Raw genomic sequence first — 25,053 nt, forward strand, 5'->3', positions numbered from 1 at the left:
AAACCCCCCCAACCCCCCCGTACCCTGCAGTCCTGCACCGCCTCGTCCAGCGGCACCACGCTGTGCTGCCGGTGGCCGCGCGCCTCGCGGCACACCACGCAGATGGCCGCCTCGTCCACCTGGCAGAAGAGCTTCAGCGGCTCCTGGTGCTTCTCGCAGAGCTCGGGGGGTCCCCCGGGGGCGCCGCCGGTGCCCGGGGGGGTGCCCGGGGGGCGCGGGGGCCGCGGGTGCAGCTGCCGGATGATCTGCACCATGTTGGCCAGCTGCAGGTTGGGGCGGAAGGAGCGCTGCAGGAAGGACTTGCGGCACTGCGGGCACGTGAAGACGGCGCGGCGCCGCCCTTCCTCTTCCTCCTCATCCTCATCCTCCTCTTCGTCATCGTCGTCCTCCTCTTCCTCCTCCACGTCTTCCTCCATCACGTCCTCGTCGTCCAAGTAAAGCCCCCCCCCGCCCGGCGCGGCGCCGCCCCCGGCCCACACGGCGGGTTCTTCCTCCTCTTCTTCCTCCTCTTCCTCCTCCTCCTCGTCCTCAGCTCCTTCTCCCCACAGCTCGCCTTCCTCCTCCTCCTCCTCCTCCTCCTCCTCCCACATGTCGTCGTCCTCCTCCGCGCCCACGCCGCCTTCCTCATCCTCCTCATCCTCCTGCTCCACGTCCAGCTCGTCCTCCTCCTCCAGCTCGTCCTCGTCTTCCTCCTCCTCCTCCTCCTCCTCGCCCAGCTCGGCGCCGCCGCCGGAGCCGCCCTGGCCGGGCTCGGCGCCGCCGCGGGCCCAGAGGCGGGAGATGCAGCCGCGGCAGAAGTTGTGCCCGCAGCCGATGGACACCGGGTCGGCGAAGTAGTCGAGGCAGATGGCGCAGATCGCCTCCTCCTGCAGCGTCTCCACCGGGTCCGGCCGCGAGCCGGGGCCGCCCAGCGCCGCCATGCCGGGGGCCGCCGCCTTCCTCCTCCTCCTCCTCTTCCTCTTCCCGCGGTGCCCAACCCGCGCCCAGCCCGGCCAGGCCCCGGCGGAGCCGCCTCGCCCCGGGCCGGGCCGCGCTAGGCCGCGCCGGGCCGCGCTAGGCCGCACCGGGCCGCGCTAGGCCGCACCGGGCCTCACCGGGCCTCGCCGCCGCGGCCCGCCGCGCTCTCACAGTGCCTGAGTTGCCTGTGTGTGCCTGCCCGCTGCTGTCCCGCTGCTGGCCCGGTGCCTCCCGGGGCTCTCCGCGTCTCTCCCGGCCGCGCTCGCCCGGCGGCGGCTCCGCCACAGACGGGAAACGCCGCGGCACTTCCGCCTTCCGGCGCGGGCCACGCCCCGTCTGCGCGGCGTGAGCGGAAGTGGCGGCGGTTGCCGGGCAACGCGGGAAGTGGAGCGGCGCCGCTTCCGCTGGGGTGTAGCTGTCCGCGCGACTCGGTGGTTTGGCGGACTGGGGGCGGGGTTGGAGGCGGGGCTGGGGCGGGGCGTTGGCGGATTTCCCCGCCCCCAGCGCGGCCCGGGGCGCTCCGAGCTCCCGGTCCCGGTTCCGGTCCCGTGCGGGTGTTTTGCCCCAAAATCTCTCATTTCCCCGGGTTTTTCCCCAAAATCTCTCATTTTCCCGCAGTTTTTCCCCAAAATTCTCCTTTTTCCCCAAAATCCCTCTTTTCCCCGCGGTTTTTGCAGCTGTTTTCCCCCAAATCCTCTCATTTTCCCGCGGTTTTTCCCCAAATCCTCTCCCTTTTCCCCAAATCCTCTCCCTTTTCCCCAAATCTCTCCTTTTTCCCCCAAATCCTCTCCCTTTTCCCCAAACTCTCTCCCTTTTCCCCGAAATCCTCTCCCTTTTCCCGCGGTTTTTCCCCAAACTCTCTCCCTTTTCCCCAAAATCTCTCCCTTTTCCCGCGGTTTTTCCCCAAAATCTCTCTCTTTCCCCCCAAATCCTCTCCCTTTCCCCCAAATCCTCTCCCTTTCCCCCCAAATTCTCTCCCTTTCCCCGCGGTTTTTCCCCAAATTCTCTCCCTTTTCCCACGGTTTTTCCCCCAAACCTCTCATTTCCCCCCGTTTTTCCCCAAATTCTCTCCCTTTTCCCCAAAATCTCTCCCTTTTCCCGCGGTTTTTCCCAAATCCTCTCTCTTTTCCCCCAAATCCTCTCCCTTTTCCCCAAATCTCTCCCTTGCCCGCCCTTCCCCTCAGCCCGCGGCGCGGAGCGCGCTCGGGTTTCTGTAGTGTAGTGGTTATCACGTTCGCCTCACACGCGAAAGGTCCCCGGTTCGAAACCGGGCAGAAACACTTCCCTTTTTGGGAGGGATTTTCTCACTTTTTGGGAGGGATTTCCCCACTTTTTTGGGAGGGATTTCCACACTTTTTTGGGATTGATTTTCCCAATTCTGTGCCGGATTTTCCCGCTTTTAGGAAGGGCAAAAATGCCTCAGAAAATGGACAAAAATCTTAAAAAACCTGGGAAATTTCTAAACTTTCTCAAGGTAAGCTAGGAAGTTAAAAACCAAGTGAATGCTGGAGGAATGTAAAAGGTAAAAGGGTTTAGGAAATGTAAAAATGCCTCAGAAAATGGACAAAAAGATTAAAAAACTGGGAAATTTCTAAACTTTCTCAAGGTAAGCTAGGAAGTTAAAACCGAGTGAATGCTGGAGGGATAGAAAAGGTAAAAGGGTTTAGAAAGTGTAAAAATGCCTCAGAAAATGGACAAAAAGATTAAAAACCTGGGAAATTTCTAAACCTGCTCCTAACCTTCCCAGCTGGGAAGTTAAAAACCGAGCGAATGCGTTTGTGTTTGTCACGAGGAACAAGAAAGAAAAAGAACGAATCCCCCGCGCGTGTCCTGCCCCCTTAAAGGGTCTGGGGGCTGCGTGGGCGGCCCCGGGGGGACATTTCCACCCGGCAGCGCTTCGCAGAAGTGGTGGCTGACATAAATAGGGCAGGAGATCTTTCTCCTTTTCAATGCCTTTATTAAAGAGATTCAGCTCAGGTGGGGAGAAATCGACGGGTCGCGCCCACGCCGCCGCTGTCCCCAAGAGTGGCACGGAGGAGGAGGGTGATGCAGCTCTGTCCGCTGGTCTGCAGGCAGAGCTGGGGACTGCGTCCTCACGGGAGATTCGCAGATTCCTACTTTTCAGATGGACACGGGCTCGCGGAAATATTCCAGGCACATGGAGCCGCCGCTTTTCGTTCAGGCCTTCTGCCCCCGGCGAGGATGAGGATGGAGAGGGGCGGAAAAGCCTCCCTGCTGGGCGCCAAGTCTCGGTCCCGGTGGGATTCCTGGGATGCGCGGCCCGGCCGCTCCCACCGGGTGGAAATCAGGGAAAAATTCCCCAATTTTGGCTGATGGCCGAAGGATTTCCCCGGGCTCTGATGGGTGGGTCCCTGCGCACCCTCCGGGCTAGAACCTCCCACCCCTCTCCCTGGATTTTTTTAGAATTTAAATTTAGGTTTTAAGAGATTTTTGTTGAGGTTTGTTGGGTTTTTTTTTTCCCTGGAAAGGTGAGAAAAGGAGGCGGGTTGCTCCCAGCCCCTGGATCTCTCTGCGCCTCTAAAAAATTGAGCAAAATCCCGCGGAAAACCTTGGATTAATGATTTTCCTTTCCTCTGGCGCTGAGCAAATCTCTCCTCGTGTGTGAAACCCGAGCCTCCTGCTCCCTCTTGAGCCCACGGCCGGGGAGAATTCCGGTGATTACACCCGGAAAATCAGGGAGGGAAATCCTTTGGAAAAGGGATCCCGATCCCTCCCGGTCCTTCGCACGTCTCACCCCCCGATAAATCAACCTTAGCCCCAGATTAACCAAAAAAAAAAGAGAAAAAGAAGAAAAGAATTTTAAAAAAGGTGTTTTGAGCAGGAAGCCGCCCCCCAGGTTTCAGTCTGAGTGTTCCGAGCGCCGGAAAACCCGAAACCCCCAAAAAAACTCCGGCAGAGAATTAACGGCGGGTGAGCTGTTGACCGATTTCCTCAAAGTAAAAAAGAAAGAAAAAAAAAATAATTTCAGCGAGTTCCGAGGGCTCCGGAGTCTTGTGAAAAAAGGAAAGTTAAAAATAGGAAGGTCTGCGGTCAGCGGCTCAGCCCCGAGCCGTGAGAGCAGCGAGTTCCTGTGCAAAAGGAGAAGTGAAAGGAACAACAAAAGTAATTTTTTTAATAAATTTTGAATAAAGCCGCGCGGACGGGAGGGGGGAATTTAGGAATGAAGGGTCGGGAGGGAGGAATGAGCAGCAAAGGATGAGCCAAAAATTGCTCCAAGCTCCGTCCTCCCTTCAACTGATAAATTAGGAGTGAATCAATAAATTAATACGCGGATAAATTAAATTTATGAATGAATAAACGCGAATAAATCAACGGAAAGCAGCGGAAGGAGGCTGGTTCCTGGTTCAGACCTCGCGGGGAGGCTCGGGGCAGCCTGGCGCTCTCCCGGGGGGATTTTTGGGGCAGAAGCGAGGGAAAGAGGAGCTGCGGGCGGATTCCAGCCAAGCCGGTGAGTGACGGAGGAACTTTAATTTCCGCTTGATCTCCTTCCCGCCCCTGCCAGCCTGGTGGGGAGGGGGATTCTCTGTCCCTGTCCGGCCCGGCTGGGCTTTCAGGCCCGGTGCTAGACCCGGTATTAGACACGGGGCCAACCGAGCCCGGCTGCTCTGAGCAGCGGCGCCGCCCCGCTCTGCCTTCCCCCCGCAGCCCCGGCAGCAAGCGGAACCGGCCCGGTACCGGCCATGGCCGAGCGCGGCCCCGCCGGGAGCCTCCGCGCCCCGGCCTCCTGCCCGCTGTGCCTCGGCCTCTTCCAGGAGCCCGTGTCCATCCACCGCGGCCACAGCATCGAGCGCTGCTGGCGGAGCTCCCGGGACGGCTTCCCGTGCCCGCGGTGCCGGGAGGCGGCCCCGGAGCGCAGCCTGAGACCCAGCGCGGAGCTGGCCGCCGTCATCCGCGTGGCGCAGCGGCTGAGCCTCCGCGGAGCCGCGGAGCCGCCGTGCCGGAGGCACGGCCGGGCTCTGGAGCTGTTCTGCGAGGAGGAGCGGAGCCCCGTGCCCCGGAGCTCCCCGCGGCACCGGCGCCACGCCGCCGTGCCCATCGAGGAGGCGGCGCGGGAGCGCAAGGTGGGAGCCCTGCGGAGGGAGGAGGAGGAGGAGGGTGAGGCCGGGTGAGCCCTGTGGTCCCGGAGTTTTTTTGGGCGCTTTTCCCCCCACCCCCGGCGTGGCCGGATGGAGGGAGAGGCGCCGAGCCGCCGCTTCTCCCCCGCTCAGGAGAAACTCCAGGCTCAGGCGCAGATCCTCAGGGAAAGGAGGGAAAAGGTGCTGGGGATGAAGGCGGCGGAGGAAGGGAAAAGCTTGGACTTGCTGGTGAGTGACCCTTCGCTCGTCCCTGGGCCGCCCTCGCCGCCAGGAATTCCTCCCCGTGGATTTAGGGATCCCACCCAAACCCGGGTTTTTCCTGTTTATTGTGGGTCTTTGCCTCCCTCCAGGTGGGGCACGCCCCCAGATCCCCCCTGCCCATAGACAGAAAACGGGAATTACCCGATTGCCTCTATATTTTATTTTATTTTATTTTATTTTATTTTATTTTATTTTATTTTATTTTTTTATTTTATTTTATTTTTTCCCCCTGTTTTTCCCTTTTCCCCCATCTCTGGGGAGGACGCTCCCGCGTCCAAAGGTCCGGAGCCTTTTGGGTGCAAAGTTTGCGGAGCAGGGGGAAAATGCTTTGCCAGCAATCCCCGCCTAGAAATGGGGAAAGAAAGAAAGAACGAAGAGAAAGAGAGAAAGAGAAAGAGAAAGAGAGAGTGAAAGAGTGAAAGAGAGAGAGAGAGAAAGAAAGAAAGAAAGAGACAAAGAAAGAAAGAAAGAAAGAGAGAGAAAGAGTGAAAGAGAGAGAGAAAGAAAGAAAGAGAAATAGAGAGAAAGAGAGAGAGAGAGAGAGAAAGAAAGAAAGAAAGAAAGAAAGAAAGAGAAATAGAGAAAGAAAGAAATAGAGAAAGAAAGAACGAAGAGAAAGAGAGAAAGAGAGAGAGTGAAAGAGTGAAAGAGAGAGAGAGAAAGAAATAAAGAAAGAGACAAAGACAGAAAGAAAGAAAGAGAGAGAGAGAAAGAAAGAGTGAAAGAGAGAGAGAGAGAAAGAAAGAGAAATAGAGAGAAAGAGAGAGAGAAAGAGAAAGAGAGAAAGAAAGAAAGAAAGAGAAAGAAAGAAAGACGAAGAGAGGAAGAGAGGAAGAGAGGAAGAGAGGAAGAGAGGAAGAAAGAAAGAAAGAAAGAAAGAAAGAAAGAAAGAAAGAAAGAAAGAAAGAAAGAAAGAAAGAAAGAAAGAAAGAAAGAAAGAAAGAAAGAAAGAAAGAAAGAAAGAAAGAAAGAAAGAAAGAAAGAAAGAAAGAAAGAAAGAAAGAAAGAAAGAAAGAAAGAAAGAAAGAAAGAAAGAAAGAAAGAAAGAAAGAAAGAAAGAAAGAAAGAAAGAAAGAAAGAAAGAAAGAAAGAAAGAAAGAAAGAAAGAAAGAAAGAAAGAAAGAAAGAAAGAAAGAAAGAAAGAAAGAAAGAAAGAAAGAAAGAAAGAAAGAAAGAAAGAAAGAAAGAAAGAAAGAAAGAAAGAAAGAAAGAAAGAAAGAAAGAAAGAAAGAAAGAAAGAAAGAAAGAAAGAAAGAAAGAAAGAAAGAAAGAAAGAAAGAAAGAAAGAAAGAAAGAAAGAAAGAAAGAAAGAAAGAAAGAAAGAAAGAAAGAAAGAAAGAAAGAAAGAAAGAAAGAAAGAAAGAAAGAAAGAAAGAAAGAAAGAAAGAAAGAAAGAAAGAAAGAAAGAAAGAAAGAAAGAAAGAAAGAAAGAAAGAAAGAAAGAAAGAAAGAAAGAAAGAAAGAAAGAAAGAAAGAAAGAAAGAAAGAAAGAAAGAAAGAAAGAAAGAAAGAAAGAAAGAAAGAAAGAAAGAAAGAAAGAAAGAAAGAAAGAAAGAAAGAAAGAAAGAAAGAAAGAAAGAAAGAAAGAAAGAAAGAAAGAAAGAAAAGGAAGGAAGGAAGGAAGGAAGGAAGGAAGGAAGGAAGGAAGGAAGGAATTTTCTCTCGGCCCTGCCCAGGCCCTGCAGTTCCTGGGGTGCCCATTCCCCCTTCAGCCCCTCTGGCGGTTTCCCCGTTCTTCACCCGGCCCTTCCCGAGCAGGAGCGGGTGGCGGCGGAGCGGCAGCGGCTGCGCTCGGGGGTGCGGGAGCTGCGGGAGCTGCTGGCGGGGCGGGAGCGGCTCCTCCTGGCCCGGCTGGCCGAGCTGGAGCGGGACATCGCGGGGAGGAGGCGGGAGAGCCTCCGCAGCCTCTCGGGGCAGATCTCCGCCCTGGAACAGCAGATCCGCGAGCTGGAGGAGAAGTGCGGGCAGCCGCCCTGGGAGCTCCTGCAGGTGAGAGCGCAGACCTCAAACGCATCAGTCCCGAAGGGAATCCCAGGTTTGGGCAGGGGGGAACCCGCAGAGCACCCAGAACCCACCAGGGACTCTCCCACCGGGCTGTTTCTCCAATCCCTGTCCCTAAAAAAACTCCTTTTAAATCCTATTTCCCCCGTAATTATCCCCTTCGGTGCCCACAAAGCCATCCCAGCTGTGCACGGGAGTGCCGTGGGTCACCCCCAGGGCCCAGCCCGCTGGGGTGCACCCCACTGGGGTTCACCCCTGTCCAGTGGAGCCCCCCAGAAATGGCTGGGTTCCCCCGGCCACAGCTGGAAACCGCTGGTGCTCCCCCCGGTCTGGAGGTTGCCACCAAAGCCACCACCCGAGCCCGGCCCTGGGTCGATAATTAAATAGTCAAATGTGAAAAAGATTCAAATATCAAAAAATCCAAACATCAAAAAATCCAAACATCAAAAAATCCGAACATCAAAAAATTCAAACATCAAAAAATCCGAACATCCCAATGACGAAATATTCCAATATCCAAACATTCAAACAGCCAAACATTCAAATGTTTAAATATTCAGATATCCAAACGTTTAGACACCCAAACATTCAAACAAACAGCCAAACATTCAAACAAATAGCCAAATATTTAAACACACAAAGATTTAAAGAGCCAAACATTCAAACACCCAAACAATTAAACAGCCGAACATTTAAACAGCCGAACATTTAAACAGCCACACATTCAAACAGTCAAACATTCAAATGCCTAAATATTCAGATATCCAAACATTCAAACAGCCAAACATTCAAACAAATAGCCAAATATTTAAACACCCAAACATTTAAAGAGCCAAACATTCAAACACCCATACAATTAAATAGCCACACAAGCAAACAGCCAAACAGTCAAACAATTAAACAGCCAAACATTTAAACAGTCAAACAATTAAACAGCCACACATTCAAACAGCCAAACATTCAAACAGCCACACATTCAAACAAACAGTCAAATATTCAAACACTCAGATATTCAAATGAGCAGAGGCGTTCATTAGCAGCGGCCACGCCCCTCCAGCTGCCGCGACCTCACCCGAATTCCCGCAGATCCAGAACCCCTCCTTCGGGCCGGGCAGCGCCCCAGGGTCACCCCAGAGCCCTCCCTGCTTTTTCACCCCACCTCTGACCTGTCTGTCTGTCTGTCTGTCTGTCTCTCCCCTGCAGGACAGCAGCGACACCCTCAGCAGGTGTGTGGCTCCTCCTCGCCTGCATTGCCGACCCCAAAACCCCAACAATCCGTGACAGGGACACGGCTGGGACAGCACAAAAGTCCCGTGAGGATGCTGGAGGCCCGGCTCAGGTGCTGGGGAGGGGGGAAAGGTGCCCCCAGCTCTGCTGGAGCTGCTCGCTGACCCCTGAAAACCTCCCCGGAGGGATCAGCTCTGCCAAAAATCGGGGAGCCGACAGCTCAGAGGGGTGAATTCCAAGGGAATCCTGCAGATTTAACAGATCTGCTTGGGTCCCCTTCAGACTGGGGGCGTGGGAAGGAGGGAAGTGGGCGAGGAAAGTCGCTTTTGTTCCCTGATTTCCACTGGCAGAAAATTTCCACAATCCATGGAGTCCTCAGCCAGGAAAATGCTCTCCAGGATCCCCTTGATGAGGAGCAGATCCCAAAAACCTCCTGTAGATGCCAAACCCGGGAGGAATGGGGTTACAGAGTGCTGGAAACTCGGGATGGTTTGGGTTGGGAGGGGCCTTCCCAGGGGCCTTCTCCATTCCCTGGTTTTTGTGGAGAAAATCTTCTCCTGCTTTCCAGGCTGGAGGAGCAGAGCGCTCCCGAGCCCCAGGAGACGCCACCAGAGCGGGCAGAGGAACCCACGGGGCTGCCGCAGGAAAAATTCACCCTCAAAGAGATGCTGAAGGAGTTCCAAGGTATGGGGGGCCGGGGCCGGGGGGTGGCACCGTGGGAAATCACCCCCCAAAGGCCAGAATCCCAGATATTTCCACGTGGCAGCCTCAGAAAGGAAAGCCGTGGGACACCCAGGAAAAGCCCCGCACTCCAGAGCCTCGTGTTTGCTCCAAGCCAAATTCCCTCTGCTGGGATTTCCCTTTTCTCCCAATTTCCCTTTTCAAAGGGAAAACATTCTCTGCAAATTTCCCTTTTCAAAGGGAAAAAATTATCTGCAAATTTCCCTTTTGGATTGCAGAATTTCTCTGAGATTTTCCCTTTTCAACGGGAAAAAATTCTCTGCAAATTTCCCTTTTGGATTGCAGAATTTCTCTGCGATTTTCCCTTTTCAAAGGGAAAAATTTCTCTGAGATTTTCCCTTTTCAAAGGGAAAAAATTCTCTGCAAATTTCCCTTTTGGATTGCAGAATTTCTCTGCGATTTTCCCTTTTCAACGGGAAAACATTCTCTGCAAATTTCCCTTTTCAAAGGGAAAAAATTCTCTGCAAATTTCCCTTTTGGATTGCAGAATTTCTCTGCGATTTTCCCGTTTCAAAGGGAAAAATTTCTCTGAGATTTTCCCTTTTCAAAGGGAAAAAATTATCTGAAAATTTCCCTTTTGGAAGGGAAAAATTTCTCTGAGATTTTCCCTTTTCAAAGGGAAAAAATTCTCTGCAAATTTCCCTTTTGGATTGCAGAATTTCTCTGCGATTTTCCCGCTTCAAAGGGAAAAATTTCTCTGAGATTTTCCCTTTTCAAAGGGAAAAAATTCTCTGCAAATTTCCCTTTTGGATTGCAAAATTTCTCTGCGATTTTCCCATTTCAAAGGGAAAAATTTCTCTGCAATTTTCCCTTTTCAAAGGGAAAAAATTCTCTGCAAATTTCCCTTTTGGATTGCAAAATTTCTCTGCGATTTTCCCATTTCAAAGGGAAAAATTTCTCTGCAATTTTCCCTTTTCAAAGGGAAAAAATTCTCAGCAAATTTCCCTTTTCTGCTCTCCCAGTCCCACAAACCACCCCTGGAGCCTCCCAGACGGGGGAAGGTGGGACAAACCCGACCCCAAAGGTGGAACAAACCCAATTCCAAATGTGGTACAAACCCGACCCTAAATGTGGAATAAATCCCACCCCAAAGATGGGACAAACCCCACCCTAGGGGGGGACAAACCCAACCCCAAAGGGGGAAAAAACCCAACCCCAAAGGGGGAAAAAACCCAACCCCAAAGGGGGAAAAAACCCAACCCCAAAGGGGGAAAAAACCCAACCCCAAAGGGGGAAAAAACCCAACCCCAAAGGGGGAAAAAACCCAACCCCAAAGGGGGAAAAAACCCAACCCCAAAGGGGGAAAAAACCCAACCCCAAAGGGGGAAAAAACCCAACCCCAAAGGGGGAAAAAACCCAACCCCAAAGGGGGAAAAAACCCAACCCCAAAGGGGGAAAAAACCCAACCCCAAAGGGGGAAAAAACCCAACCCCAAAGGTGGAACAAACCTGACCACAAAAGTGGAATAAACCAAACCCCAAATGTGGAACAAACCCAACCCCAAAGGTGGGACAAACCCAACACCAAAGGTGGAATAAAACCAACCCCAAAAGTAGGACAAACCCCACCCTAGGGTGGGACAAACCCAACCCCAAAGTTGGGACAAACCCAACCCCAAAGGTGGAACAAATCCAACCCCAAAAGTAGGACAAACCCCACCCCAAAGTTGGGACAAACCCCACCCCAAAGGTGGAACAAGCCCAACCCCAAATGTGGAATAAACCCCACCCCAAAGATGGAACAAACCTGGCCCCAATGTTGGGACAAACCCAACCCCAAGGGTGGGACAAACCCAACCCCAAAGATGGAATAAAACCAACCCCAGCTGGGACAAACCCCACCCCAAAGTTGGGACAAACCCAACCCCAAAGGTGGGATAAACCCCACCCCAAAAGTAGGACAAACCCCACCCCAAAGTTGGTACAAACCCCATCCCAAAGTTGGGACAAACCCCACGCCAAGGGTGGGACAAACCCCAACCCCAAATGTGGAACAAACCCCACCCCAAAGGTGGGACAAACCCAACCCCAAAAATGGAACAAACCCCACCCCAGGGTGGGACAAACCCCACCCCAAATTTGGGACAAACCCCACGCCAAGGGTGGGACAAACCCCACCCCAAAGTTGGGACAAACCCAACCCCAAAGTTGGGACAAACCCCACCCCAAAGTTGGGACAAACCCCACCCCAAATTTGGGACAACCCAACCCCAAATTTGGGACAAACCCCACGCCAAGGGTGGGACAAACCCCACGCCAAACCTCTGGGGCCTCCAGGCCCACAGCCCTCCCTCGCCCCGCAGTCAGCCTGACGCTGGATCCCGACACGGCGCACCCGCGGCTCGCCGTGTCCGAGGACGGCAAGCGCGTCCGCTGGGAAGACGCCCGCAGACGCGTCCCCGACCACCCCAAACGCTTCGACTCCTCGCGCTGCGTGCTGGGCCTCCAGGGTTTCACCTCCGGCCGCCATTACTGGGAGGTGCGGGTAGGCCGCGGCGCCGCGTGGGCCGTCGGCGTGGCCAGGGAGTCCGTGGCCAGGAAAGGCCGCGTCAGCATCAAGCCCGAGCTGGGCATGTGGGCCGTGGGGCGCTGCGGGAGCCGGTGCCAGGCCCTGGCGTCGCCCAGCGTGCCCATCGCCCTGCCCCGAGCCCCCGAGGTGGTCGGGGTCTACCTGGACTACGAGGGCGGGCGAGTGGCGTTCGTGGACGCGCGCGGCCCGGCGCCGATGTTCGCGTACCCCGCCGCCGGCTTTGGGGGGGAGAGGGTCCTGCCCCTGCTGTGCCTGGGGAGGGGGTGCCGCTTCAGGCTGTGCCCCTGAGCCCCCCCGGGGGTCCCTCGGGGAGCCCGGATTTGCCACCTGAATCCTTGGAGGGTTCGGGTGGAAAATTCCCTTTTTTCCGTCATTTCTCCGTCATTTCTCCGTCATTTTCTCCATCATTTCTCTATCATTTCTCCATCATTTCTCCATTATTTTCTGCATCATTTTTCCCATAATTTCTGTATAATTTCTGTATAATTTCTCCATCATATCCCCATAATCTCTCCATAACTTTCTCCATCATTTCTCCATAATTTCTCCATAATTTTATGCATAATTTCTGCATCATTTTCTCCACCATTTCTCCTTTTTTTTTCTGCATAATTTCTGCATAATTTCTGCATAATTTCTCCATAATATCTCCATAATTTTCTCCATCATTTTCCCCATAATTTCTGCATCATTTTCTCCATCATTTCTCCATTATTTTCTGCATCATTTTCCCATAATTTCTGCATAATTTTTTGCATAATTTCCCCATCATTTTCCCCATAATTTCTCCATCATTTCTCCATAATTCTCCATAATTTTCTGCATATTTTCTGCATAATTTTCTGCATCATTCTGCATAATTTCTCCATAATTTTCTGCATCATTCTGCATAATTTCTCCATCATTTTCTCTATAATTTCTGCATAATTTCTGCATAATTTCTCCATCATTGCCACCATCTCCATTTTCCTGCAAGGAGAAGCCGCGGCTGGGTCACAGAAATTCTGGTTTGAGGTCGGGGGAGGCCTTTGGTAATCGTTTTATAAACGGAATAATAATTTGCGAAAAGGGGATGAATACTTCAAAAAAGAGGAGCAATAATTGGAAAAGGAATAACAATTTTATAGAGGGAAAAGGAGTTTTTAGAAAGAGATTAATGCTTTGAAAATGGGAATAATGATTTTAAAAAAGGAAGCAACAATTCAAAACCAGAAATAATAATTTACAAAGGAATAATCATTTGAAAAAGGGAAAGCCCGGCAGGAAAAATGGATTTTTTTTTTTAATTTCCCCAAAAATTAGCCCTGTCAGGAGTGGGATTTGAACCCACGCCTCCATGAGGAGAAGCGCCGAATCCTAGCCACTAGACCACCAGGGAGCCGATTTCAGCCCAAATTTTACCATTCTCGGGGATTTTTTAGCAGCTAAAATCGCCCCAAATCCGCCTTTCCCATCAGCCTCGGGACCGCGCTTCGCTCCTGGAGAGGGATTAACCAAAAATAGGAAAAATCATGGAGAAATGGGAATTGATTTAAAAATCCCCCCCAAATAATAATTCAGGGTAATAATCAAAAACAGGAGAGAGCAATTTAGCAGCTGAAATCGCCCCAAATCCGCCTTTCCCATCAGCCTCGGGACCGCGCTTCGCTCCTGGAGAGGGATTAACCAAAAATAGGAAAAATCATGGAGAAATGGGAATTGATTTAAAAATCCCCCCCAAATAATAATTCAGGGTAATAATCAAAAACAGGAGAGAGCAATAAAAACGATTAAATGTATTCAATAAAAATAGCAAAATTGGTTCAAGCAAGAGGATTTATCTCAAAATTGTCCCACCTGGTGGCCCGGTGGTCCGCGGGCCGCATTCCCGCGGGAAAAAAATTCCCAAAATTTGGGAAAAAAAATCCAAAAAACGGCTGAATTCTTCAAAAATCATAATTTTTAACCTCGGCGTGCCCCAATACCCGGTGGACCCAGTGTTTGTGACTTAAAGAATTTGATATTAAAATTTTAATATCAATATGAATAGTATAAAATTTAGCGCTTAACGTTTAATATTTATTTAATATTATTAAAATTAATATTGTAAAAATTGTAATAATTTATTATTTTAATAAAAATCAATCTTAATGTTATAAAATTTTAAAAAAGAGAATTAAAAGGGAAGCTTTTCTCCCGGGGTTTGGAGATTTTCGGGAGCCGCCCCAGAGGGAATTTGGGTTCCGATATTCCAGAATATTCCAGAAAAGACACAAAAATCCCAAAATCGGAGTTTCTGTAGTGTAGTGGTTATCACGTTCGCCTCACACGCGAAAGGTCCCCGGTTCGAAACCGGGCAGAAACAACAAATTTTTGGGTTTTTTTCCCCTTTTATTTTCCTGGCCCTGGTGTGGGTTTTGGGGGAAAAAAAAAACCCTAAAAGCAAGGAAGGAAGGGAAAAAAAAGGAAAAAAAGTCCAAGGGATGTAGACAACACTGCCAGGAAAAGGAAAAATAAGCTTTTTATTTTTAAATTTTATTTTATTTTGTTTTTTTAAATTCCCAGGAAATTCTTTCTGGAGGTTAAAGCACCCAGGTTTCTGTAGTGTAGTGGTTATCACGTTCGCCTCACACGCGAAAGGTCCCCGGTTCGAAACCGGGCAGAAACAGCGATTTTTTATTGGTTTTTTCCCCCCTTTTTTCGGGCCCCGGGGTGGGTTTTGGGGAGAAAAACGCTGAAATCAAGGAAAGAAGGAAGGGAAAAAAGGGGTTAGGGATGTAGACAACAGTACCAGTAAAAGGAAAAATAAACTTTTTTTTTTTTTTTTTTTCCTATTTAAATTCCCAGGATATTTTCAGGAGACCAAAGCACCCAGGTTTCTGTAGTGTAGTGGTTATCACGTTCGCCTAACACGCGAAAGGTCCCTGGTTCGAAACCAGGCAGAAACACACTTTTTTGGGGGGTAATTAACTCCTTTTCCCATCCCCTCGCCTGCTCAGGTTTAATTTCGGGGCGATTTTGGGGTAATTAACTCCTTTTCCCATCCCCTCGCCTGCTCAGGTTTAATTTCGGGGTGATTTCGGGGTAATTAACTCCTTTTCCCACCCCCTCGCCTGCTCAGGTTTAATTTCGGGGCGATTTTGGGGTAATTAACTCCTTTTCCCATCCCCTCGCCTGCTCAGGTTTAATTTCGGGGCGATTTTGGGGTAATTAACTGCTTTTCCCACCCCCTCGCCTGCTCAGGTTTAATTTCGGGGCGATTTTGGGGCTGTTCCGAGCAGCATTTCTTGCGTCTGCTTCCCAGAGGGGAAATTATTTTTTTTTTTTTTTAAATCAAATAATCACAGGGAAAATTCCCATTTCCACCAAACCCCGTCCTTGCCCACCCCCGGCCAAGACGGAGAGGAAATTTGAATTTAAAATGTCCAAATCCAGCCACTCCTCGGTGTTGCGCCCACAGGGGCGATCCCCGCGTGCCGGAAAACCGAGTTCCATCCCCCCGCTTTAAAATTTTGGGTTTGTTCGTACCCAGGACAAGCTCCAAAAAATAAAAAAAAAATAAATAAAAGGTATTTTGTGGAGGGGGAGAGGAGGCTGCGGTCACGCGTTCCTGCTCCGGGGTGGAATTGTTTGTTCTTGGGAACAACCTGACCTGGAGCAGCCCCACGCTCCCTCCCGGCCCAGCTTTTGTCGGAGTTCTTGGCTCCGTGTTTCCCATTTTTCCCAGAAATTCCGGCCTTTTCCCTGCTGGAATTCAGCCCCCTCACCCTCCTCCGTTTTTATTCCAGTTTTATTCCGATTTTATTCCGATTTTATTCAGATTTTATTCCAATTTAATTCCAATTTAATTCCAATTTAATTCCGATTTCATTCCGATTTTATTCCAATTTCATTCCAATTTTATTCCAATTTCATTCCAATTTAATTCAAATTTTATTCCGATTTTATTCCAATTTTATTCCGATTTTATTCCATTTTATTCCGATTTAATTCCAATTTCATTCCAATTTCATTCCAATTTAATTCCAATTTTATTCCAATTTCATTCCAATTTTATTCCAATTCCGGCGGAGCCGGGCTGACAGCGCTGCCTGCAGGGAAAAACTGGGGCACCAAAAAAGCAATAAAATGACCCAAAATCCCGGTGAAATTCAAAGGCTGGGCTCCTCCCGGGTTTGTGGGGCTGCTGGAATGTCCATAATCTGCTTTTTTCCCCTTTTTCCCCGCATTCTGGGGTGTTTCCCCCCCGCGCGGAAAGCGCGGGGATGAGCCCAACCTCTGGAAAACCGGGAAAACTCCTCAATTCTGGTTTAGTTTCGGGCAGGGTGGGGTTAAAAAATGGCTTTTTTGGGGTGATTTCTGCGCTCGCGGGGGCCTGAGGAGGCGCCGAGGAGGAGCCAGCGGGGGGTGAGGCAAGGATGGGTTAAATTGGGGGGATTTTAGCGCTTGGAGGGTGAGGAAAAAGGGGGGGATTGCACAGAAACCCTTTTTTTAGCAGATTTAACCCCAAAAAAATCTTTTATTTAGGTCATTCTACAGTAAATGAAGGAGCTAATGGAGCTCCCTGGTGGTCTAGTGGTTAGGATTCGGCGCTCTCACCGCCGCGGCCCGGGTTCGATTCCCGGTCAGGGAAGGAATTTTTTGTCCAAAATATTTTATTTTCTTTTTTTTTAAAATAATCTTTCCAGAATTTAACATCTCCTAACCCCCCAAAACGTCCCTCTTCTCCTCTTTTTGCACCTCTCCATTCCCGCGAGACCTCCCCTTCCACCCGCCCCAGGTCCGCCTTTTACTGAGAAATATTTAAAAAAAAAAAAAAAAAATTGAAAAAGGGAAATAAATTGAAAAAGGGAAGGATAATTTGTAAGAGCGAGCCGTGGTTTGGAAGAGGGAACGATAATTTGGAAAAAAAAAAAAAAAAAAAAGGGGGGGGAAAAATTTTAAAAAGGGGAAAAAAAAATAAAAAAGAAAAGTCTTCAATTACTTTTCCGAATGAAAGGGAGTCATGGTACTTTAATTAAACATTTAATTGAAGAGAGAAAAAAAAAAAAAAAGAAAGAGGGAGGGATAAGTTTTGAAAAGGGGAAAAAAAATTGAAGAAGGAATAATAATAATAGTAATAATAAAACGAGTAATGATGTAATAATGTAATAATAGTAATAATAGTAATAGTAATAGTAGTAATAATAATAATAGTAATAATAATAATAATAATAATAGTAGTAACAGTTTTGGAACGCGAAAAAAGATTTTTAGTATTAAAAAAAAAATTAATTTAAAGGTTTTATCTTCAGCGGAAGCAGCAGCTGCCCAAATTCCCAAAAATTCCCGCATTTTTTAGTTTGGATTTTGATTCTCCCGAGCCCCGGCCACCCAAAATCCACAGAGCCCGGCTAGCTCAGTCGGTAGAGCATGAGACTCTTAATCTCAGGGTCGTGGGTTCGAGCCCCACGTTGGGCGACAGGGAACTTTTATTTTTTCCTATTTATGTACCCAAAATTTATACCTTTCACCCTTTTTTTATTATAATTTTTTAAGCTATTGCTCCGTTCCTTAACTATTTTTAGTGTTCAAACCTTTTGTTCTTGTTTAATTATTTATTTGATATCTGTTTATTTAATTAATTGTGTTCGTTTATTTTTTATTTAATTATTTAGTTAATTTTCTGTTTAAAAATTATTTCTATTATTATTATTATTATTATTATTATTATTATTATTATTATTATTATTATTATTAGAACGCTTGGATTGGTACCAGGAATTTCACTCGGAAAGGGAGGGGGTTGTGCCCTAAAATGGGGATTTGGGACCCAAAAATGAGGATTTCAGCCCCAAAAAGCAGCGCTTGGACCAAAACCGGGAATTTCACCCGCACCGACACCGGGACGGCTCCGGGAGCAGGGAGACAGGGGCATTAATCACCCGCTAATTAACCCTGCCGTTAATTACCCCCGGGCAGGGCCGCGCCCCCGCTCCCCAAACCCGCGCGGCGTTTTGGGGTCGATTTAGGGGGTTTTGGGGTTGGTTTGGGGTGGGTTTTTGGGGTCGATTTGTGGGGTTTTGGGGTCGATTTGGGGGTTTTTGGGGTCGATTTTGGGTTTTTTTGGGGCTGATTTGCGGGAGTTTTGGACTTGATTTGGGGGGTTTTGGGGTCGATTTGTGGGGTTTTGGGTTTGATTTAGGGGTTTTTGGCGTTGATTTGTGGGGTTTTGGGGTCGATTTGCGGGATTTTTGGGGTAGATTTGCAGGGTTTTTGGAGTTGATTTGGGGGGTTTTGGGTCGATTTTGGGGGTTTTTGGGTTGACTTGCCGGGATTTTGGGGTTGGTTTGAGAGGTTTTGTGGTTGATTTGGGGGTTTTTGGGGTCGATTTGAGGCTTTTTGGGGTTGATTGGTGGGGTTTTTGGGGTCGATTTTGGGGGTTTTTGGGGTCGATTTTGGGGTTGATTTGTGGGTTTTTGGGGTCGATTTGAGGCTTTTTGGGGTTGATTTGCGGGGTTTTTGGGGCTGATTTGCGGGGATTTTGGACTTGATTTGGGGGTTTTTGGGGTCGATTTTGGGGTTTTTGGGGCTGATTTGCAGGGATTTTGGGGTTGATTTGAGGCTTTTTGGGGTAGATTTGCGGGTTTTTGGGTCGGTTCGCGTTGGGAACGCAGGGACACAGGGACGCGGGGTTTGTCCAGGTGTGTGTTTGTCCGTCCAGGTGTTTGTCCAGGTGTTTGCCCAGGTATTTGTCCGTCCCGGTGTTTGTTTGTCCGTCCGGGTGTTTGCCCAGGTGTTTGTCCGTCCGGGTGTTTGTCCGGTGTTCCCGGGGTCGTTCCGGCCCCGAGCGCAGCGCGGGGATAAAAAGGGAGCGGGGGGCGCGGGTGCGGAGCGCGAGGGGCGGAGCTGGGTAAGGCAGCGGAATTTGGGGATTTTGGGGGGTCCTGGGGGCCCCGTGCCCGTCGGCATCAGCCCAAAATCTCCTCAGAGTTCCAGAGGAACGGGGGTTTTGACGGCCGGTTTTATGGCCAACCTTTTTAAAAATGTATAAATATATTTGAGATATAAATATTGTAAATATAGAAATATTTTTAATATAGAAATATGTTTAATATAGAAATATTTTAAATATATAATTATTTTAAATATAGAACTATTTTAAATATAGCTATTATATAGTTTTATATTCTATACTTATATATATATATATAAACATTAAAATATATAAAAATATTTTAAAATATAAAAAATATAAATATATATATATATATATATATATACTTTTCTATATCTTTCTTAACCTTAATTTAATATTTTTTTAAAAGGGAAGCCGGTTTAATTTTTAGATAATTAAGTATATTACACAAACTCAATGACATTTACGTTTTTAGTAAAAAAATGGTGAAAAAACCGGCTTTCCACGAGCCCGGCTAGCTCAGTCGGTAGAGCATGAGACTCTTAATCTCAGGGTCGTGGGTTCGAGCCCCACGTTGGGCGGCAAAGCTTTTTGTATCCTTTTATTCACCGAAATCTGATCTTTTTTCCTTTTATTTACCCAAATCCACCCTTGCAGGCGCCTTTGTCAATAATTTGCTTTTTTCCCCCTCATTAAATCGTTTTATTCCCACGGGACGCTCCTGCCCTGGAACCACAACCACTAAATTCCCCAGAATTCCCCAAAATTCCATTTTTCGGTTTACCTCGGAAGGCAAAGCCAGATTTTCTCTGCTCGTTCTGCCCCAAAAGGCACAAAAAAAAAAGGAACGGGAGGGTTTTGCTGCCTTTGGGCTTTTTTTTCCCCCACCCTATCCCAGAGCAGAATTCCTGAGTCCTTCTCATCCCAGAGCAGAATTCCTGACCCATTCTCATTCCAGGAAGCAGAACTCATCCCAGAGCAGAATTCCTGATCTGTTCTCATCCCAGAGCAGAATTCCCAAGTCATTCTCATCCTGGAGCAGAATTCCCAATCTGTTCTCATTCCAGAGCAGAATTCCTGATCAGTTCTCATTCCAGAGCAGAATTCCTGATCTGTTCTCATTCCAGAGCAGAATTCCCGATCCGTTCTCATCCCAGAGCAGAATTCCTGGCCCATTCTCATCCCAGAGCAGAATTCCTGACCCATTCTCATCCCAGAGCAGAATTCCTGGCCCATTCTCATCCCAGAGCAGAATTCCTGGCCCATTCTCATTCCAGGAAGCAGAACTCATCCCAGAGCAGAATTCCTGATCTGTTCTCATCCCAGAGCAGAATTCCCAAGTCATTCTCATCCTGGAGCAGAATTCCCAATCTGTTCTCATTCCAGAGCAGAATTCCTGATCAGTTCTCATTCCAGAGCAGAATTCCTGATCAGTTCTCATTCCAGAGCAGAATTCCTGATCTGTTCTCATTCCAGAGCAGAATTCCCGATCCGTTCTCATCCCAGAGCAGAATTCCTGGCCCATTCTCATCCCAGAGCAGAATTCCTGACCCATTCTCATCCCAGAGCAGAATTCCTGGCCCATTCTCATCCCAGAGCAGAATTCCCGAGTCATTCTCATCCCAGAGCAGAATTCCTGGCCTATTCTCATCCCAGAGCAGAATTCCTGGCCTATTCTCATCCCAGAGCAGAATTCCTGGCCCATTCTCATTCCAGGAAGCAGAACTCATCCCAGAGCAGAATTCCCGAGCCCTTCTCATCCCAGAGTTGAATTCCCAAGCAACCTGATCTGTTCTCATTCCAGAGCAGAATTCCCGATCCGTTCTCATTCCAGAGCAGAATTCCTGACCCATTCTCATTCCAGGAAGCAGATCTCATCCCAGAGCAGAACTCCTGATCTGTTCTCATTCCAGAGCAGAATTCCCGATCCGTTCTCATTCCAGAGCAGAATTCCCGATCCGTTCTCATCCCGGAGCAGAATTCCCGATCCGTTCTCATTCCAGAGCAGAATTCCCGATCCGTTCTCATCCCAGAGCAGAATTCCCGAGCCCTTCTCATCCCAGAGTTGAATTCCCAAGTCATTCTCATTCCAGAGCAGAATTCCCGAGCCGTTCTCATTCCAGAGCAGAACTCCTTATCTGTTCTCATTCCAGATCAGAATTCCCGATCCGTTCTCATCCCGGAGCAGAATTCCCGATCCGTTCTCATTCCAGAGCAGAATTCCCGATCTGTTCTCATTCCAGAGCAGAATTCCTGATCTGTTCTCATCCCGGAGCAGAATTCCTGATCTGTTCTCATCCCAGAGCAGAATTCCTGATCCGTTCTCATTCCAGAGCAGAATTCCCGATCCGTTCTCATTCCAGAGCAGAATTCCCGATCTGTTCTCATTCCAGAGCAGAATTCCTGATCTGTTCTCATCCCGGAGCAGAATTCCTGATCTGTTCTCATCCCAGAGCAGAATTCCTGATCCGTTCTCATTCCAGAGCAGAATTCCCGATCCGTTCTCATCCCGGAGCAGAATTCCCGAGCCCTTCCCCTTCCAGGGAGCCGACGCAAACCAGGACCCACCCGGCCATGAAGCTGCTCCTGCTGGGGCTGAGCCTCCTCCTGTGCGTCGGCGTGGGTGAGCGGGGAACGAAACACGTTTTGGGTTGCTCCAAAACCAAGCGGGATTCCGCCCGCCTCTTCCCGGAGCTCATCCCGGTTTTCCCCCTCGGCCGCAGCCCAGACCCTCCGGTGCCACCTCTGCCAGTACAAGGTGCCCTTGGTGGGCTGCCTCCGGGGCGCCAACGTCACCACCTGCGAGCGCCGGGAGAAGTGTGCCCTCATCAAAAGCAGCCTGGGTGTGTTCCTCCTTGGAATTCCCATCATTCCCTCCTTCCGGGCTCTCCTTGGAATTCCCATCCTCTCCTTCCCTACTTTTGGGGCTCTCCTTGGCATTCCCATCCTTTCCTTCCCTTCTTTTGGGGCTCTCTGTGGCATTCCCATCCTTTCCTTCCCTCCTTTTGGCCTCTCCTTGGCATTCCCTCCTCTCCTTCCCTCCTCTTGGGCTCTCCTTGGCATTCCCATCCTTTCCCTCCTTTCAGGCTCTCCTTGGCATTCCCATCCTCTCCGTCCCTCCTTCCAGGCTCTCCTTGGCATTCCCTCCTCTCCTGCCCTCCTCTTGGGCTCTCCTTGGCATTCCCTCCTCTCCTGCCCTCCTCTTGGGCTCTCCTTGGCATTCCCTCCTCTCCTGCCCTCCTCTTGGGCTCTCCTTGGCATTCCCTCCTCTCCTGCCCTCCTCTTGGGCTCTCCTTGGCATTCCCTCCTCTCCTGCCCTCCTCTTGGGCTCTCCTTGGCATTCCCTCCTCTCCTGCCCTCCTCTTGGGCTCTCCTTGGCATTCCCTCCTCTCCTGCCCTCCTCTTGGGCTCTCCTTGGCATTCCCTCCTCTCCTGCCCTCCTCTTGGGCTCTCCTTGGCATTCCCATCCTCTCCTTCCCTCCTTCCAGGCTCTCCTTGGCATTCCCATCCTTTCCCTCCCTCCTTTTGGGCTCTCCTTGGCATTCCCATCCTTTCCCTCCCTTCTCGTGGGCTCTCCTTGGCATTCCCATCCTCTCCTTCCCTCCTTTCTGGCTCTCCTTGGCATTCCCATCCTCTCCTTCCCTCCTTTCGGGCTCTCCTTGGCATTCCCATCCTTTCCTTCCCTCCTTTCGGCCTCTCCTTGGCTTTCCCACCCTCTCTTCCCCTGCAGGGAAATTCTCCCCATCCCGGGAAAACCAACTCGCTCCCGTGGATGGGTGAGGATGAGGAGATGAAGCGCCAGATGGGAGGGCTTGACTTCACCCTCACCATGGCGGCCGTCCCCAAAAAAGCTTCAAAAAGTCGTTTTTAAGCCAAGGGGAGACTCTCCCTTCCAAATAACCCGGGGGGCAGGGGCTCTCTCGGTGCGTGCACCACCCGATTTTCTTTTTCTCCTAATTAAACCAAGCTGTGACTTGATTTGCGGGGTTATATTTCAGAGCCGGGCTTCTCCTCGGAGCCCAAAACCTGATTTTTTTCCGTCGCTCCCTGCAGGTAGGATGACCCTTTACTACCAGCAGGGCTGCACCTCCGCCCTCAACTGCGGCCGGGAGCGGGCGTCGGACGCCGAGTCCCGCCTGAGCTCCCGCTACTCGTGCTGCGAGACCGACCTCTGCAACGAGGAGTGGGGCGAGGAGCCCACGGACTGAGCCGCGCCGGGGGCTCCTGGCATCCCCGGAGGATTCCCGGGCGCTCAGCGCCCGCAGCTGGGCTCCTGATTTAGTCTCGGCTCTAAAATAAACCCTCGGGCTCGGCGCTGGGTCTGGCTGGCGTCGCTGTTTCCCTGCCTCTCCGGGCTCAGCATTCCTGCGGCTCTGCGAGCAGCTGGCGGCCCCGAACACGATCCCGACACCCGAACCCCAAGGACGGGACAAGGAGCTTCCTCCTGGCGGCGTCCCGGGTTTTCCTCCTTTTCCCCCCAGGGCAGGGCTGGGAGTTTTGGGAGAGGATGGGAATTTTTGGGAGGGAGCTGCTGGGAGCCAGGGGAAATAGAGGATGCGTGTATCCAGTGGACATGAATCAATCTCTGTATTTATGGGCAACAGGTGTTTACCTGGCAGGGACTCAGGTTGCCTTTTCCTTTTTATTTTTCCTTTTTTTCCCCCCCTTTATTTCCCCCCTCTTCCCTTCGGTTTGGGCGCCCCAAGCTCTTCTTACCTGATCAGGCAGGTGGGAGGTGCCCCACAGGAGACGCTCCTGCCCTTTCCCCCCAAATATGAGCAGCGAGATTAACAATTTTCCCACCCTTTGGGGAGAGGGATGAAGCTCCTGGAAAGGGTTAAAGGCTGCCGAGACCCCGGGGAGAAGCTCCTGGAAAGGGTTAAAGGCTGCCGAGACCAGGGAGGAAGGTCCTGGAAAGGGTTAAAGGCTGCCGAGACCAGGGAGGAAGCCCCTGGAAAGGGTTAAAGGCTGCCGAGACCAGGGATGAAGCTGCTGGAAAGGGTTAAAGGCTGCCGAGACCCGGGAGGAAGCTCCTGGAAAGGGTTAAAGGCTGCCGAGACCAGGGATGAAGCTCCTGGAAAGGGTTAAAGGCTGCCGAGACCAGGGATGAAGCTCCTGGAAAGGGTTAAAGGCTGCCGAGACCCCCGGAGGAAGCTCCTGGAAAGGGTTAAAGGCTGCCGAGACCCCCGGAGGATGCTCCTGGAAAGGGTTAAAGGCTGCCGAGACCCCGAAGGAAGCCCCTGGAAAGGGTTAAAGGCTGCCGAGACCAGGGATGAAGCTCCTCTAAAGGGTTAAAGGCTGCCGAGACCCCGGGATGAAGCTCCTGGAAAGGGTTAAAGGCTGCCGAGACCCCGGAGGAAGCTCCTCTAAAGGGTTAAAGGCTGCCGAGACCCCCGGAGGAAGCTCCTGGAAAGGGTTAAAAGCTGCCGAGACCAGGGATGAAGGTCCTGGAAAGGGTTAAAGGCTGCCGCGACCGCGGGGCTCGGGGACAGGTGGAGGGAGGCGCTGGAAACGCGATCCGGGCAGGGAAAAGAACTTTGGCACGGAGGAGAGCGGCAGAGTTAACGCCCGCCGGGGCCAGGGATGAAGCTCCTGGAAAGGGTTAAAGGCTGCCGAGACCAGGGATGAAGCTCCTGGAAAGGGTTAAAGGCTGCCGAGACCCCGAAGGAAGCCCCTGGAAAGGGTTAAAGGCTGCCGAGACCCCCGGAGGATGCTCCTGGAAAGGGTTAAAGGCTGCCGAGACCCCCGGAGGATGCTCCTGGAAAGGGTTAAAGGCTGCCGAGACCCCCGGAGGATGCTCCTGGAAAGGGTTAAAGGCTGCCGAGACCCCCGGAGGATGCTCCTGGAAAGGGTTAAAGGCTGCCGAGACCAGGGATGAAGCTCCTCTAAAGGGTTAAAGGCTGCCGAGACCCCGGGATGAAGCTCCTCTAAAGGGTTAAAGGCTGCCGAGACCCCGGAGGAAGCTCCTCTAAAGGGTTAAAGGCTGCCGAGACCCGGGAGGAAGCTCCTGGAAAGGGTTAAAAGCTGCCGAGACCAGGGATGAAGGTCCTGGAAAGGGTTAAAGGCTGCCGCGACCGCGGGGCTCGGGGACAGGTGGAGGGAGGCGCTGGAAACGCGATCCGGGCAGGGAAAAGAACTTTGGCACGGAGGAGAGCGGCAGAGCCCGGGGAGGAGGAGGAGGAGGAGGGGGAGGAAGAGGAGGGAAAGACCCCGCTGGTGCCCAAATGGGGGAGGGCAAAGAATGGTAAGTGACACGGGAGGCGCCGGCGGCGACACAAGGGACGGCTGCGGCGGCGGGCGGGGAGCCGCGGCCCGAGCCCCGCCGCGATGTCCGAGGCGGCCGCGGCCGCCGCCCTCCTTTTG

General features: G+C 50.8%; 3 protein-coding genes and 7 non-coding genes across 12 annotated transcripts in view; 9 read left to right on the forward strand and 1 right to left on the reverse strand.

The window, feature by feature from the left end:
* The window catches only part of TRIM41 (tripartite motif containing 41), a 5,360-nt gene extending 4,075 nt beyond the window's left edge, over positions 1-1,285 (reverse strand). The window contains exon 1 of the mRNA XM_041409901.1: positions 24-1,285. Coding sequence (XP_041265835.1) covers positions 24-920 — 897 coding nt within the window. The 5' untranslated portion in view covers positions 921-1,285. The remainder of the gene's footprint in view (positions 1-23) is intronic.
* Positions 1,286-2,164: 879 nt separating this feature from the next.
* On the forward strand, positions 2,165-2,237 carry TRNAV-CAC. The gene has a single exon. It is a non-coding gene; the product is annotated as a tRNA-Val (tRNA).
* A 2,421-nt stretch (positions 2,238-4,658) lies between these two features.
* Positions 4,659-12,101, forward strand: LOC121338698 (E3 ubiquitin-protein ligase TRIM39-like). Its single transcript, XM_041409895.1, has 6 exons — positions 4,659-5,039; positions 5,187-5,282; positions 7,074-7,304; positions 8,520-8,542; positions 9,112-9,227; positions 11,587-12,101. The coding sequence occupies exons 1-6, from the start codon at positions 4,659-4,661 to the stop codon at positions 12,099-12,101; spliced, it is 1,362 nt and encodes a 453-aa protein (XP_041265829.1).
* A 1,983-nt stretch (positions 12,102-14,084) lies between these two features.
* Positions 14,085-14,157, forward strand: TRNAV-CAC. Its single transcript has one exon. It is a non-coding gene; the product is annotated as a tRNA-Val (tRNA).
* Positions 14,158-14,387: 230 nt separating this feature from the next.
* On the forward strand, positions 14,388-14,460 carry TRNAV-CAC. Its single transcript has one exon. It is a non-coding gene; the product is annotated as a tRNA-Val (tRNA).
* Positions 14,461-14,667: 207 nt separating this feature from the next.
* TRNAV-AAC lies at positions 14,668-14,740 on the forward strand. The gene has a single exon. It is a non-coding gene; the product is annotated as a tRNA-Val (tRNA).
* A 1,613-nt stretch (positions 14,741-16,353) lies between these two features.
* On the forward strand, positions 16,354-16,425 carry TRNAE-CUC. Its single transcript has one exon. It is a non-coding gene; the product is annotated as a tRNA-Glu (tRNA).
* A 754-nt stretch (positions 16,426-17,179) lies between these two features.
* On the forward strand, positions 17,180-17,252 carry TRNAK-CUU. The gene has a single exon. It is a non-coding gene; the product is annotated as a tRNA-Lys (tRNA).
* A 1,946-nt stretch (positions 17,253-19,198) lies between these two features.
* TRNAK-CUU lies at positions 19,199-19,271 on the forward strand. Its single transcript has one exon. It is a non-coding gene; the product is annotated as a tRNA-Lys (tRNA).
* A 5,552-nt stretch (positions 19,272-24,823) lies between these two features.
* The window catches only part of LOC121338694 (E3 ubiquitin-protein ligase TRIM7-like), a 13,730-nt gene continuing 13,500 nt past the window's right edge, over positions 24,824-25,053 (forward strand). Inside the window, exon 1 of one of the 3 annotated variants that reach the window (XM_041409890.1) lies at positions 24,824-24,934. In XM_041409890.1, the coding sequence (XP_041265824.1) occupies positions 24,915-24,934 (20 nt within the window). In that variant the 5' untranslated portion in view covers positions 24,824-24,914. Of the gene's footprint in view, positions 25,027-25,053 lie in introns of all 3 variants that reach the window. The other 2 variants (XM_041409889.1, XM_041409888.1) reach the window with 2 other exon arrangements.

The sequence above is a fragment of the Onychostruthus taczanowskii genome, unplaced genomic scaffold, assembly GCF_017590055.1.
Source record: "Onychostruthus taczanowskii isolate IOZ18803 unplaced genomic scaffold, ASM1759005v1 scaffold311, whole genome shotgun sequence".
Classification (NCBI taxonomy): Eukaryota; Metazoa; Chordata; class Aves; order Passeriformes; family Passeridae; genus Onychostruthus; species Onychostruthus taczanowskii.

Coding starts and splice junctions, on each gene's coding strand:
- LOC121338698 (XM_041409895.1), top strand. CDS start 4,659: ATGGCCGAGCGCGGCCCCGCCGGGAGCCTCCGCGCCCCGGCCTCCTGC. Junction 5,040..5,186: donor AGGCGGCGCGGGAGCGCAAG/GTGGGAGCCCTG, acceptor TCCCCCGCTCAG/GAGAAACTCCAGGCTCAGGC. Junction 7,305..8,519: donor CGCCCTGGGAGCTCCTGCAG/GTGAGAGCGCAG, acceptor TCTCCCCTGCAG/GACAGCAGCGACACCCTCAG.